General features: G+C 44.9%; 4 protein-coding genes across 4 annotated transcripts; 1 reads left to right on the top strand and 3 right to left on the bottom strand.

The window, feature by feature from the left end:
* The first annotated feature begins 3176 nt into the window (after positions 1–3176).
* Positions 3177–4319, top strand: LOC105909671 (gap junction delta-2 protein). The gene has a single exon (XM_012838313.2). The coding sequence runs from the start codon at positions 3177–3179 to the stop codon at positions 4317–4319; it is 1143 nt and encodes a 380-aa protein (XP_012693767.1).
* A 1169-nt stretch (positions 4320–5488) lies between these two features.
* Positions 5489–8225, bottom strand: LOC105909672 (ras-related protein Rab-1A-like; the record flags this gene model as incomplete). Its single annotated transcript, XM_031572910.1, has 6 exons — positions 5489–5509; positions 6359–6541; positions 6750–6881; positions 7085–7177; positions 7577–7666; positions 8142–8225. Coding segments are annotated over 6 exons (603 nt in total), but the record flags the coding sequence as incomplete, so codon positions are not given.
* Positions 8226–8445: 220 nt separating this feature from the next.
* Positions 8446–10736, bottom strand: LOC116221863 (ras-related protein ORAB-1-like). The gene is made up of 6 exons (XM_031573908.1): positions 10723–10736; positions 10089–10161; positions 9625–9720; positions 9109–9204; positions 8769–8900; positions 8446–8562 (listed from the first exon to the last, which is right to left on the bottom strand). Exons 1-6 carry the CDS (start codon positions 10734–10736, stop codon positions 8446–8448), a joined length of 528 nt encoding a protein of 175 aa, XP_031429768.1.
* An 853-nt stretch (positions 10737–11589) lies between these two features.
* On the bottom strand, positions 11590–14719 carry LOC116221764 (ras-related protein ORAB-1-like). Its single transcript, XM_031572909.1, has 7 exons — positions 14706–14719; positions 14078–14150; positions 13645–13740; positions 13133–13225; positions 12798–12929; positions 12416–12589; positions 11590–11610 (listed from the first exon to the last, which is right to left on the bottom strand). The coding sequence occupies exons 1-7, from the start codon at positions 14717–14719 to the stop codon at positions 11590–11592; spliced, it is 603 nt and encodes a 200-aa protein (XP_031428769.1).
* Between the last annotated feature and the right edge of the window lie 563 nt (positions 14720–15282).

Raw genomic sequence — 15282 nt, 5'->3', positions numbered from 1 at the left:
TCACACAGTGATGGATATTCATAGAAAACAGTGCAGCGCATCTCATACATCGTTTGTATCGTGAGGTAATGCAGCCAGCTCAACAGCAGGGGGCAAGATTGTACGCACTGTGGCTGATGCATCCCATACCTGCAATGTAAACATGGACATTAGGAAGTCATAGGCTTGTACTTAGACCTATGCAGTGTGTTGTGTTGTAGCCAACTGACCTTTGATGAATTGTATGTGGTTTCTGTTTACACTCACAGTTCTGTGTAAAGCACAAACCAGCAGCCAGTAGACTTACGGTACCTTACGTGATACCTTTCAGTTGACAGGTGAGGTGGCGAAATAAAACCGATTGAAAAATCTCTCAAAATTCTTGTTGTTATGTTTGTGATAATCTATATGATTCTATTCATTTTTCATCTGTGAAAAAAGTGGTGATTGGTCCCATCCTGAGCATTCATGAGGTATTGATTAATGACAGGAATGATCATGAGGTATTAATTAGTGTCAGGAATTATCATGAACCAGCAGTAACAACCATTATGCTGATAGATGCACCAATCCTATAAAACAGCAAAATAAACGGTAAATACCAGCGACTCAAAGAAGAATTCAGAAGCACATGGAGAGGGAAGGCACGAGTGATTCAAGTGATGGTAGGAACACTTGGGACAGACAGATGGGGAAGCGGTTTCAACAATCAGGGACAACGTCTAGGCACTTTGTTCATATGGGCACAGTCATGCCACAGTCACCGTCAGGCTCCAAAGCCTCAGGCTGGAGGCTCCTTGTATCGCCATCTGCATGGTTAAGACATTAATGATCATTTATGTACCTGTCAGTAATGGGTCAGGTTTGTTCCTGCTCACTGGCCTACAGTGTTGACACCTGCCATGCCTAATCCAGCCCATTCACTGCCATCACACAGAGCCCCATTAGAATGTCAGTGGTAGAATAGTCCTGCAGTTTTTCCCTGCCACGCTGAGCCCCTGTGGAGAGCGTGGCAGTGGGCAGTGGTCAGTGGGCAGTGGTCAGTGGGCAATGGGTAGTGGGCAGTGGGCAGTGGGCAGTGTGCTGGTGAGCACGTCAAAGAAATCGCAGAAGGCAGATGGGTTGCATCACACAGCCTCGCTGAATCACCACAGAACCGTTGGCACAGGCCGCTCGTCATTCTGAGCCCAGCCTTGAGCGGTTCACATCTCGGCCATCTTCTCTCATTGGTCACCGCTGGTGCGGACCGGACCCCCCGACAGGTTCCGTCTTTTTCGACACACACACACACACACTTGCGCTTTAGGAGAAGTGCACGAGTGCACAAACAAGCTCCGAGTTTGGTTATTTTTCTTTTCTTTTTTTCGCCCAATGTTTGGGATTGTGTGTGTGACTGCTGCCACACCACCAGGAGGAGAGGGGCCAGCCTGAGAGTGTGGTGGTGCCGCCGGCGCTCTGTTTGGATAGAAGGGGGCTGAGAGGGCCTCCGCGCACCGCAACAGCCCTGAGTAAACCAACGGCTCGCCAAGTCCTGTTTGGACCAGCAGATTTCACACCGATGTAGTGGTGTTCACTTCAGCCCTGCATGGGATACTGAAGGGAGCGGCCACTTACCGCAGACATATGAAACAAGACTGGCTTGATTGAGAGTGGACACAGGTGTGAGTTGTGTGAACACTTGACACTGTGACCTTTGGAGTAGCCATATAACTTAAAGCAGGAAAGAAATTGGGGGGGGGGGGGGGGGAATCTTTTCACCAATACTGCTGTTCTCCATCTTTCCAGCAGGTTCTTTTTAACTCATGGAGGTTCAGAAAACGTTGGCTCCTATTGTGCCATTGAATCTTTGTTACATTGTATATTGGCAGCCTTTGTTCGCTTACAGTACAATGAGGGTTTCGGATAGAGGTTCTGAATATGTGTGGTCAGCCCATTCTCTCTCGCAACCCTCAATGGAGCCCTTTCCGTCCGACAAACAGCAAACACTTCAAATGTAGTCATGCAGGTGGCATGTTTGAACACTGTCCCGGATTTGGATCAAAAAGAGGCTTTTTTCTCCAAAGGTGAGTCATCTTGTGTTCAACTTTAAAAATGCGAGATCTCATGAAACTGTGGTAGTTATGACACAAACTCGATGTGAAGCGCACCATGCCTTCGGGCGGTTTTGGGTACTGGCACTTGATAAGATGCCAGCCAGTTAATATATGTTGTGAAAAAGTTACCTTAGTTCAGTTAGACTTAATGCTAAATAAGTTTATACATTTACCCAAAAACTAAAAGGATGGTGAAGAGTCAAAAAAAAAAGGAAAGCCTCACTATACATGAGCTTGTCACTATGAAAATCATATTCAGTGTAAATCAAACCTCTTTTTACACTGTGGCTTCATGTTCAACACTCACTGGTTGTATTCTGTGAGACTGAAGAGAACGTAAACACTAATTTAAGATATTAATGTTATTATATAATAATATCAATATTATTAACACGGTGACATTTTTGCTATGAGGACAAATCTTAACATGTCTGTTTGAGAGAAGATCTGTGCAATGTGGTTTACTCAATTTGTTCTATGTTCTATTCTAATTTGTTTGTTTATTTTATTTGTTTATTTGTCTTGCTGATGTCTGCCAGTAATCTCCTCTTAAAATGACACTAAGCCATGACATAGGGTAGGAAGAACAGGACAGTGAGCCATGATATAGGAAGCACAGTGATCCATGATATAGGGTAGGAAGTCCAGGACATGGATCCATGATATAGGAAGCACAGGACAGTGAGCCATGATGTAGGAAGCACAGGACAGTGAGCCATGATGTAGGAAGCACAGGAGAGTGAGCCATGATGTAGGAAGTACAGGACAGTGAGCCATGATGTAGGAAGTACAGGACAGTGTTGGAAAATGTGGTCCACTGGGATATCTGGCCTGTGGCCATAGTAATCTGCCATCAGATTTGTTTAGTGTCACTTTCAAACATGTTTCATTCAGCTGCTGTATATTTCTCTGCTTGATCAATCTGCCTCTCTGCTCACTGTCCTTGACATTTTACACCCCTTATCAACTTAATTGTTTAATTGTTTATCAACTTAATTGTTGCATATTCTTCCCATTGCCTGATTCATATGCCGCATTCTCCAGGTGTTTGGTAGTCCGAGGTCGCGACCCTGGTCTTTGCTTGTCCCTCCCGCAGGTTGAGAGATGGGAGACTGGTCTATTCTCGGCCGCTTCCTCACAGAGGTGCAGAACCACTCCACCGTCATCGGCAAGATCTGGCTGACGATGCTGCTGATCTTCCGCATCCTGCTGGTGACGCTGGTGGGCGACGCCGTCTACAGCGACGAGCAGTCCAAGTTCACCTGCAACACCCTGCAGCCCGGCTGCAACAACGTCTGCTACGACACCTTCGCCCCCGTCTCACACCTGCGCTTCTGGGTCTTCCAGATCGTGCTCGTGTCCACGCCGTCCATCTTCTACATCGTCTACGTGCTGCACAAGATCGCCAAAGACGAGAAGCTGGAGCTGGAGACGGTGCACGTGCAGAACAAGCGCCCCCTCGGTGATTACCTGGGCCGGCTGGAGAGAGAGAGGGACAGGGAGAGGGAGAGAGGGGAGACCTATGGCAAGAGCCCAGGGCTGCCCTACGGGGGTCCACACTACGAGGAAGAGTGGGCTCCCCATGAGGAGGAGTGTGTTGAGCGAATTCTCCTCGAGGACGACTACGGGGAGGTGGGGAAGGACCCCACGGAGCTCTCCAGCAAGGTCCTGCTCATCTACATCGTCCACGTGGTGCTGCGGTCCATCATGGAGATCACCTTCCTGGTGGGCCAGTACTACCTGTTCGGCTTCGAGGTGCCGCACCTGTTCCGCTGCGAGACCTACCCGTGCCCGACGCGCACGGACTGCTTCGTGTCGCGCGCCACCGAGAAGACCATCTTCCTCAACTTCATGTTCAGCATCAGCCTGGGCTGCTTCCTGCTCAACATCGTGGAGCTGCACTACCTGGGCTGGGTGTACATCTTCCGCGTGCTCTGCTCCGCCTGCTCCGTGTGCTGCCGGCCGGAGAGGGACCCCGTGGAGCACATGGGCCTCTACGCCGACCACAACCCGCTGCTGCTGCAGCTGGAGCACTCCCTGCGGGGCCGCCTCATCCTGCAGACGCCCACGCCCATCGCCCAGGAGAAGGCCGGCGGCGGACTGCTCACCCACGCGCCCGCCATCTCCTTCGAGACGGACTCCACGGTGGAGTGCACGTCCAAGCGGAGCGCCGAGGAGATGGAGCGCATGAGGGCCAAACTGACCAACATGGCCTTGCTGGGCCGTACCAAGAAGTCCTGGCTATGAGACAGGGACAGGCCTAACTCTCCTGCTCTGAGTGGAAGATGTTTTGGTCAATATGTGCGTTTGATCCATATTGTTACATGACATCTATAAGAAAAACTAGATTTTTTGGAGAAACTCACGCAGCAAGAGGAAGAATATCTGAATCACTACATAATGATTTGTACTTGGATCTGGTGGCATAAACAGTGGTGCAGACATTGAATATCACAGTGAATGGAAGTGTGTGAATAAGTCCCATGCCATAGAATTTCAACCAATTCTACATTCTAATTCTAATCATTTTCAGCACATAATTTATTTGTATTGCCCATTCAGCTGGTTAACTGCTACTATTCGTTAGTAATCTAACTGGTGAAATTCTAGTTAATAGTACATAGATGTGATTTTTGCAGTGTAATTTCAGGGGTAGTACACAAACACTATTCTATTTACATTTAAGCATAATTCTAATTTGGCCGTGTAGCCGGTGTGGTACAAGTGGATATGTAAACATTATGTTGGGGCCAGTTTGACTGAACATGTTGTGTTTTGGAGTAAGCACTCATTTATAGCTAATGTTGAGCAGTTCTGACATAATGTTTTTGAAGTAACTATTTCATACAAAACCTTACCTTTGTGAACACTAGGAATCTTGTGAAGGAGTTATTGTCTTTTATGTAAATATTGATGTCCTTCATTTACACGAGAAAGCTTTTTGAACATTTGACCGTTGTTTACCTTTTTTCCAAAATCCTCACATTTTTAAGGGCCACATCATATGGCAAGCAATGATCATTTCCCTGGAGTACATCTATTGTAACACTATAACTAGCACTATCCATGTTGCAACAATACAGACAGAACTATCACCAGTGAATGTGACATTTTGTGTGTATAAACCACTGTGGAAAAACAGACATCCTCTTAGTCAACATAGAACTTTACATGACAAAGTCAGACTCTGAATGAGAATGAATTTGCCATCGTGGTACTTGAGTGAACTGATTGACAGAACTATCTGTCCAATGGTGTGCAGCGACAGCACTTTAGAGGGTAAAGTCATAAAGGGAGGGACTTCAGGGCAGTGAGACGGGGAGAGGACGAGTTTGAAGGAAGAGATGGTCAACATGCATTAGAGACGACCAGAGGCGGAGAAACATCTCATCTGAGGAGGAACCAGAGAAACCTTCTCAACAGATGTAGGTCAGGTTCTGAAACAGCCCACCAGGGAGCACTGTTTCACAAATTGCACACACTGCCTGAAGAGTACTCAAACTTCTGTTCATTCATTGCCCTGCCCTTATGCGACCATTCACAACACTCTGCATGGCAAACAATTAGAGAAAAAGTATTTTTAAAGTGATATATACAAAACTGTGATCATTGGGAATGCTACAAGCAGGAGAGGTGCATTTAATGTAGTCTCAAACAAAGGGTTTATTAAAACACTATATATTTCTGTTTCAGTTCAACTTTCAGTTCTGAGTACTGCATACGATAGCCTTTCACTCCTTTGTATCACAAAGTGTTTTGTTGAAAAGTATATATAGATACTATGGTCTATACGCAGAGGAGCAAAAAAACAAAAAACAACATTAGGTACCTGCCACTGTCTGACACATTGCACTTCTGCAACTAACTGGAAGGAAAGAGGATGTCCCTTCCTTCTTTTACTCAGTCTTTTGTGACATCTTTTTAGAAATCTATTCTGTAGTAAACTTCATCTTCAACATGTTTCATTGCACTGAATTGTTAATATTCAATAAAAATGAATTCTTAAACCACAGCACTGCAATATTACCCTTGTGTCCAGTGACCAAACGTGTACAACTATATCATTCTTTTAAACTGCATTTTCATTATCATGTATTGTCAAACACAGTGCACAAGCACTCACAAGTGGATTGATTGTCCACTTGAATAAAACAGCAGAGGAATACAAACTACTTTCAAAAGGGTCACACAGACAGTGTCTCTCACTCCTACCGCCAGCCACAGTAAATGTTTTATGCTTTTTATGACTATCAACAACAAGAGTCTTTTTTTGCTGTGGGCTTTACCCCACCAAGCCTGATTGGGTTACTTTTGATTTTTGGGACCATGTCCTCATGATAATGCTTTAAAGTGCCACTGTCAGCCCTCCTCTTGATCTTAGAGGTCATGTGGATGAAGACCATCTCCACATTGCTGCCATTCTTGACGCTGGTTTCAAGGATCTGGATATTGTGTGATGTGGCAAATTCCTGAAACCATTGGAGCAACAAAGAACAGGTTTTGAGTTAATGTCCTGCAAGCTCAAGGCCGCGGGGAACAGCCATAAAAACAAAACTGACAAAAGAACATAAGGTTTAAACAATAATTCTATTGATGCTAATAAAACTATCCCATCTCCACATTCATCTCATTTTTTGTTTGTGTTGTGTGTTCTCCCTCCTAATCAGACCCTGCTACCTTAGCGGTGCTGAAATCCACCACCTTTTTGGAGACCAGGTCGCTTTTGTTCCCCACCAGCAGCTTGGGGATGTTTTCAGGGGCGTAGCACTCAATCTCCTCCAGCCACTGCTTCACATTGTTAAAAGACTCCTGTTACAACGAGGATGACATGAAACCATTATCTGATGTTTGAGCCAAAATAAGGACAATTTCTCTTTGAATACGCTCACATGAACATTAGCCTTTATATCAGGAAAAAGAACAGTGCTGCCCAGACCATTGCTTGTTTTGAACGTAAATAGCTTCATGCCTGATTCATCATAGACACATACCACAGAAACACCACCACTTACCTGGTGAGTGACATCATAGACGATGATGATTCCGTGAGCCCGTCTGTAGTGGCTAGTCATAGTGCTGCAACTCTCCTGGCCGGCTGTGTCCCACTGACCAACAGAGAGGGAGGGAAATACTCTGGTTTGGTTTTGCCTCAGGCCAAAAGTTAACGTTTACCATCTTTTAAGCCATCAAAAACACCTCAGTTAGTTAAACAAGAGAATGTGGAGAGAATCACTGACAAGGTGGAGGTAGAGTAGAGTGGAGGTAAAATAGTTGGCACGTCCATTTTCAAAGCACCAAATAAGCCCCAGATGGTTATAATGCCCCTTACAAAATTGCTCAAAGGTGTTGTGATTTAGCTTAGGTCAAATGGACGCTGCTGATGGTCAAAGTAGTTAACGACCTTGCTCTATACTTTTGTTTACAGCCCGAGGTGAGAACCAGTGTCCTTTTTTTCCAGAAAAAAATGAATTGATACATTTGACTTCTCTCAACATCTTACGTACAATCTGTAACTTGACTGTCTTCCCATCCATCTCGATGATCTTGAAGTCGACTTCGACAGTGGCCCTGGAGCTCTCTGTGTAGGTGTCATCCTGTGAGGAGAGCAGTTGAGGTGAGTTAGAAAAAGCCAAGGCAGCAGCTGACTCAGAGCCAGGATCAGTATCAACACAGGGGCAGATCCATGATCAGGACTAGATCAGTATCAACACAGGGGCAGATCCATGATCAGGACTAGATCAGGGCTAGATAGGGGCAGATCCATGCTAGATCAGGGCTAGATAGGGGCAGATCCATGCTAGATCAGGGCTAGATCAGGGCTAGATAGGGGCAGATCCATGCTAGATTCTGCTAGATCAGGGCTAGATCAGTAAGCGGTAAGTACTAATTCTACTCAATATGACAAACTGCAGCTCAATCTGTCAAAGTGCAAGGTTTCCTCTGTATCTGTGCATGGGAGGCTAGATGGGAACAAAAACGATGTAACTCTGGAGACTTTTTTTAAATACAGTGTAAGCCAACACAAGACAAAGTGGACAGAGAGGGGGGGAAAGTATAAAGTACTCCTACCACAAATCGCTGAAGAAGACATGATTTGCCAACTCCTGAGTGTCCTATAAGCAGCAGCTCGAACAGATAGTCACTGAGGGGTACACAACCAACGCATTTGAGAGTTTACAAGAAAAACAGTGAGAGAATTAATTTACACACACAAACAAAAATACACGGACACATACATACACACAGCCTCTCTCTCTCTTCCCCTCCTTTTAGCTGTTAAGCCATACAATGCACACAATGATCTGCAAGGTAGACAGGTGATATGGATTATACGCCACTGATAGTTTAGTTCTAACATCACTGATAGAGACACTCACGCAGCAACACTCTTCTGGATCTCAGAGGCCATGGTGAGGAAGACCTTCTCCACATTGCTGGCATTCTTGGCGCTGGTTTCAAGGATCTGGATATTGAGTGATGTTGCAAATTCCTGAAACCATTAGAGCAATAAAGAACAGGATTTGAGTTAATGTCCTTCAAGCTCAAGGCCGTGGGGAACATCCGTAAACAAAACTGGCAAAAGAACACAAGGTTTAAGACTTACACAATGTATTGATGCTAATAAAACAATCCTATCTCAATATTCATCTAATTTGTTTGTGTGGTGTGTTCTCACTGCGAAGCAGACCCTGCTACCTTAGCGGTGCTGAAATCCACCACCTTTTTGGAGACCAGGTCACTTTTGTTCCCCACCAGCAGCTTGGGGATGTTTCCAAAGATGTTGCACTCGATCTCCTCCAGCCACTGCTTCACGTTGTTAAAAGTCTCCTGTTGCAACGAGGATGACATGAAACCATTATCTGATATTTGAGCCAAAGTAAGGGCCATTTCTCTATGAAATCGCTGATTACGTGAACAGTAGCCTTCATATCAGGGAAACAACAGTGTTGCCCTGGACCATTGCTTGTTTTGAACTTAAATAGCTTCATGCCTGATTCATCATGGAGACAAATACCACTGAAACACCACCACTTACCTGGTCAGTGACATCATAGACGATGATGATTCCGTGAGCCCCTCTGTAGTAGCTAGACGTCACAGTGCGGAATCTCTCCTGGCCGCCTGTGTCCCACTGACCAACAGAGAGTGAGGAAAATACTCTGGTTTGGTTTTGCCTTAGCGGGCCTAGTTAACGTTTACCATCTTTTAAGCCATCAAAAACACCTCAGTTAGTTAAACAAGAGAATGTGGAGAGAATCACTGACAAGGTGGAGGTAGAGTAGAGTGGAGGTAAAATAGTTGGCACGTCCATTTGCAAAACACCAAATAGGCCCCAGATGGTTATAATGCCCCCTCTTACAAAATTGCTCAAAGGTGTTGTGATTTAGCTTACAGCAAGCAGGTCAAATGGACGCTGCTGACGGTCAAAGTAGTAAACTCTTCACTACCTTGCTCTATACTTTTTGTTTACAGCCAGAGGTGAGAACCAGTGTCCTTTTTTCCAGAAAAAAATTAACTGATACACTTTTTCTTCTCTCAACATCTTACGTACAATCTGTAACTTGACTGTCTTTCCATCCATCTCAATGGTTCTTATCTTGAAGTCGACTCCGACGGTGAGGACGCCGTTCTCTATGTAGGTGTCATCCTGTGCAGAGAGCAGTTGAGGTGAGTTAGAAAAAGCCAAGGTAGCAGCTGCCTCAGAGCCAGGATCAGTATAAACATTGGATCCATGCTAGATCAGGGCTAGATCAGTGCTAGATAGGGGCAGATCCTAATAGATCCGGGCTAGATAGGGGCAGATCCATGCTAGATCAGGGCAAGATAGGGGCAGATCCATGCTAGATCAGGGCAAGATCAGGGCTGGATAGGGGCAGATATGACAAACTGCAGCTCAATCTGTCAAAGTGCAAGGCTGCCTCTGTATCTGTGTATTGGAGGCTAATTGGGAAATACAGTGTAAGCCAACACGAGCCAAAGTGGACAGAGAGGGGGAAAAGTATTAAGTATTCCTACCACAAACCGCAGAAGAAGACATGATTTGCCAACTCCTGAGTCTCCTATAAGCAGCCGCTGGAACAGATAGTCACTGAGGGGCAGAGGAGGAAGAGCACACAACCAATGCATTTAAGAGTCAACGAGGAAAACAGTAAGAGAATTCATTAACACAGACAAACACACACACACACACACACACACACACACACACACACACACACACACACACACACACAAACAAAAATACACGGACAAATACATACACACAGTATCTCTCTCTTCCCCTCCTTTAAGCTATTAAGCCATACAATGCACACAATTATCTGCAAGGTAGACAGGCGATATGGATTATACGCCACTGATAGTTTAGTTCCACCATCACATAAAACACCACAAGTCTGTCCGCTGAAAACAAAACAGCCATTGTGTCTCAGGCATATCATCAGATCATATTACCACTGACAAGGCCTTTCCTATAGCTTACACAACACGTCAGGATTCGTCCCATCATACATATACACCAGATGACATGACGTATCCCACTCCCAGAGCAGAAATAACTGAATGTTACAACGCTCTAAGCTTTCGAACATCAACTGACACTTAAAAGGCACATTAACAGGATTCTCATAGACGGCTGTGTTGCACTTACTACTTTGGAGCCATTGTAAAGTCCAGCGCTCTCTGTATGGTCCTGCAGAACCTCACTTCTGTCTAGGGGATTTTCTGTCAGCTACTGTGCCTTCCACTGCTGAAGTGCAGAGTCCAAGAGAACCAGTACTACCTGTTAGGCTTTGAGGTGCCACACCTATTCTGCCGCAAGACCTACCCGTGCCCAACACGCACGGCATGCTTTGTGACACATGCCACAGAGATGGCCATCTTCCTCATCTTCATGTTCAGCATCAGCCTGGGCTGCTTCCTGCTCAACATCGTGGAGCTGCACTACCTGGGCTGGGTGTACATCTTCCGCGTGCTCTGCTCCGCCTGCTCCGTGTGCTGCCAGCCGGAGAGGGACCCCGTGTGGGTATATAGATAAATATAGATGTCCTTCATTTACATGAGAAAGCTTTTTGAACATTTGACCGTTGTATACCCTTTTTCCAAAATCCTCACATTTTTAAGGGCCACTTCATATGGCAAGCAATGATCATTTCCCTGGAGTACATCTATTGTTACACTATTACTTCACTATCCATGTTGCAACAATACAGGCATAACTGTCATCAGTGACTTTGACATTATGTGTGTATAAACCACTGTGGAAAAACAGACATCCTCTTAGTCACTCTGAATGAGAATGAATTTGCCATCGTGGTACCTGAGTGAACTGATTGACAGAACTGTCTGTCCAATGGTGTGCAGCGACAGCACTTTAGAGGGTAAAGTCATAAAGGGAGGGACTTCAGGGCAGTGAGACGTGGAGAGGGCGAGTTTGAAGGAAGAGATGGTCAACATGCATTAGAGACGACCATAGGCGGAGAAACATCTCATCTGAGGAGGAACCAGAGAAACCTTCTCAACAGATGTAGGTCAGGTTCTGAAACAGCCCACCAGGAAGCGCTGTTTCACAAATGGCACAGACTGCCTGAAGAGTACTCAAACTTCTGTTCATTCATTGCCCTGCCCTTATGCGACCATTCACAACACTCTGCATGGCAAACAATTAGAGAAAAAGTATTTTTAAAGTGATAAATACAAAACTGTGATCATTGGGAATGCTAAAAAGCAGGAGAGGTGCATTTAATGTAGTCTCAAACAAAGGGTTTATTAAAACACTATATATTTTTGTTTCAGTTCAACTTTCAGTTCTGAGTACTGCATACGATAGCCTTTCACTCATTTGTATCACAAAGTGTTTTGTTGCAAAGTATATATAGATGCTATGGTCAATACGCAAAGAAAAACAACAACATTAAGTACCTGCCACTGTCTGAACATTGTACTTCTGCAACTAACTGGAAGGAAAGAGGATGTCCTTTCCTTCTTTTACTCAGTCTTTTGTGACATCTTTTAGAAATCTATTCTGTATTAAACTTCATCTTCAACATGTTTCATTGCACTGAATTGTTAATATTCAATAAAATGAATTCTTAAACCACAGCACTGCAATATTACCCTTGTGTCCAGTGACCAAACGTGTACAACTATATAATTCTTTTAAACTGCATTTTCATTAACATGTATTGCCAAACACAGTGCACAAGCACTCACAAGTGGATTGATTGTCCACTTGAATAAAACAGCAGAGGAATACAAACTACTTTCAAAATGGTCACACAGACAGTGTTTCTCACTCCTATCAACAACAGTCTTTTTTTGCTGTGGGCTCTTCCCCACCAAGCCTGATTGGGGTTACTGTTGATTTTTGGGACCATGTTCCCAGAATAATTCTGTAAAGTGCCCCTGTCAGCCCTCTTCTTGATCTCAGAGGTCATGTGGAAGAAGGCCATCTCCACATTACTGCCATTCTTGCTGCTGGTTTCAAGGATCTGGACTTTGAGTGATTTGGCAAATTCCTGAAACCATTGGAGCAATAAAAAAAGGTTTTTAATTAATGTCCTGCCAACTCAAGGCCGTGGGGAACAGCCGTAGACAAAACTGGCAAAAGAACACAAGGTTTAAGACTTACACAATGTATTGATGCTAATAAAACAATCCCATCTCCACATTCATCTCATTTTTTGTTTGTGTTGTGTGTTCTCACTCCGAATCAGACACTGCTACCTTAGCGGTGCTGAAATCCACCACCTTTCTGGAGACCAGGTCGCTTTTGTTCCCCACCAGCAGCTTGGGGATGTTTTCAGGGGCGTAGCACTCAATCTCCTCCAGCCTCTGCTTCACGTTGTTAAAAGACTCCTGTTACAACGAGGATGACATGAAACCATTATCTGATGTTTGAGCCAAAATAAGGACAATTTCTCTTTGAATACGCTCACATGAACATTAGCCTTTATATCAGGAAAAAGAACAGTGCTGCCCAGACCATTGCTTGTTTTGAACGTAAATAGCTTCATGCCTGATTCATCATAGACACATACCACAGAAACACCACCACTTACCTGGTGAGTGACATCATAGACGATGATGATTCCGTGAGCCCGTCTGTAGTGGCTAGTCATAGTGCTGCAACTCTCCTGGCCGGCTGTGTCCCACTGACCAACAGAGAGGGAGGGAAATACTCTGGTTTGGTTTTGCCTCAGGCCAAAAGTTAACGTTTACCATCTTTTAAGCCATCAAAAACACCTCAGTTAGTTAAACAAGAGAATGTGGAGAGAATCACTGACAAGGTAGAGGTAGAGTAGAGTGGAGGTAAAATAGTTGTCACGTCCATTTGCAAAACACCAAATAGGCCCCAGATGGTTATAATGCCCCCTCTTACAAAATTGCTCAAAGGTGTTGTGATTTAGCTTACAGCAAGCAGGTCAAATGGACGCTGCTGACGGTCAAAGTAGTAAACTCTTCACTACCTTGCTCTATACTTTTTCTTTACAGCCAGAGGTGAGAACCAGTGTCCTTTTTTCCAGAAAAAAATGAACTGATACACTTTTTCTTCTCTCAACATCTTACGTACAATCTGTAACTTGACTGTCTTTCCATCCATCTCAATGGTTCTTATCTTGAAGTCGACTCCGACGGTGAGGACGCCGTTCTCTATGTAGGTGTCATCCTGTGCAGAGAGCAGTTGAGGTGAGTTAGAAAAAGCCAAGGTAGCAGCTGCCTCAGAGCCAGGATCAGTATAAACATTGGATCCATGCTAGATCAGGGCTAGATCAGGGCTAGATAGGGGCAGATCCATGCTAGATCAGGGCAAGATAGGGGCAGATCCATGCTAGATCAGGGCAAGATCAGGGCTGGATAGGGGCAGATATGACAAACTGCAGCTCAATCTGTCAAAGTGCAAGGCTGCCTCTGTATCTGTGTATTGGAGGCTAATTGGGAAATACAGTGTAAGCCAACACGAGCCAAAGTGGACAGAGAGGGGAAAAAGTATAAAGTACTCCTACCACAAACCGCAGAAGAAGACATGATTTGCCAACTCCTGAGTCTCCTATAAGCAGCAGCTGGAACAGATAGTCACTGAGGGGCAGAGGAGGAAGAGCACACAACCAATGCATTTAAGAGTCAACGAGGAAAACAGTAAGAGAATTCATTAACACAGACAAACACACACACACAAACACACACACACACACACACACACACACACACAAACAAAAATACACGGACAAATACATACCGGTACACACAGTATCTCTCTCTTCCCCTCCTTTAAGCTATTAAGCCATACAATGCACACAATTATCTGCAAGGTAGACAGGCGATATGGATTATACGCCACTGATAGTTTAGTTCCACCATCACATAAAACACCACAAGTCTGTCCGCTGAAAACAAAACAGCCATTGTGTCTCAGGCATATCATCAGATCATATTACCACTGACAAGGCCTTTCCTATAGCTTACACAACACGTCAGGATTCGTCCCATCATACATATACACCAGATGACATGACGTATCCCACTCCCAGAGCAGAAATAACTGAATGTTACAACGCTCTAAGCTTTCGAACATCAACTGACACTTAAAAGGCACATTAACAGGATTCTCATAGACGGCTGTGTTGCACTTACTACTTTGGAGCCATTGTAAAGTCCAGCGCTCTCTGTATGGTCCTGCAGAACCTCACTTCTGTCTAGGGGATTTTCTGTCAGCTACTGTGCCTTCCACTGCTGAAGTGCAGAGTCCAAGAGAACCAGTACTACCTGTTAGGCTTTGAGGTGCCACACCTATTCTGCCGCAAGACCTACCCGTGCCCAACACGCACGGCATGCTTTGTGACACATGCCACAGAGATGGCCATCTTCCTCATCTTCATGTTCAGCATCAGCCTGGGCTGCTTCCTGCTCAACATCGTGGAGCTGCACTACCTGGGCTGGGTGTACATCTTCCGCTCTGCTCCGCCTGCTCCGTGTGCTGCCGGCCGGAGAGGGACCCCGTGTGGGTATATAGATAAATATAGATGTCCTTCATTTACATGAGAAAGCTTTTTGAACATTTGACCGTTGTATACCCTTTTTCCAAAATCCTCACATTTTTAAGGGCCACTTCATATGGCAAGCAATGATCATTTCCCTGGAGTACATCTATTGTTACACTATTACTTCACTATCCATGTTGCAACAATACAGGCATAACTGTCATCAGTGA

This window comes from Clupea harengus, chromosome 9, assembly GCF_900700415.2.
Source record: "Clupea harengus chromosome 9, Ch_v2.0.2, whole genome shotgun sequence".
In the NCBI taxonomy this organism is placed as follows: domain Eukaryota; kingdom Metazoa; phylum Chordata; class Actinopteri; order Clupeiformes; family Clupeidae; genus Clupea; species Clupea harengus.
This window is presented reverse-complemented; position numbering and strand designations above follow the sequence as displayed.

Bases quoted from the DNA above. Each gene is read 5' to 3' on its own strand.
- LOC116221764 (XM_031572909.1), bottom strand. The intron at 13,741-14,077 runs GTAGGAGTACTT...CTCTCTGCACAG, and splicing joins GTCTTCTTCTGCGGTTTGTG to GATGACACCTACATAGAGAA. The intron at 13,226-13,644 runs GTACGTAAGATG...TCTGTTGGTCAG, and splicing joins AGACAGTCAAGTTACAGATT to TGGGACACAGCCGGCCAGGA.
- LOC105909671 (XM_012838313.2), top strand. From the start codon at position 3,177: ATGGGAGACTGGTCTATTCTCGGCCGCTTCCTCACAGAGGTGCAGAAC.
- LOC116221863 (XM_031573908.1), bottom strand. The intron at 9,721-10,088 runs GTAGGAATACTT...CTCTCTGCACAG, and splicing joins GTCTTCTTCTGCGGTTTGTG to GATGACACCTACATAGAGAA. The intron at 8,563-8,768 runs GTAGCAGGGTCT...TAATGGTTTCAG, and splicing joins TGGATTTCAGCACCGCTAAG to GAATTTGCAACATCACTCAA.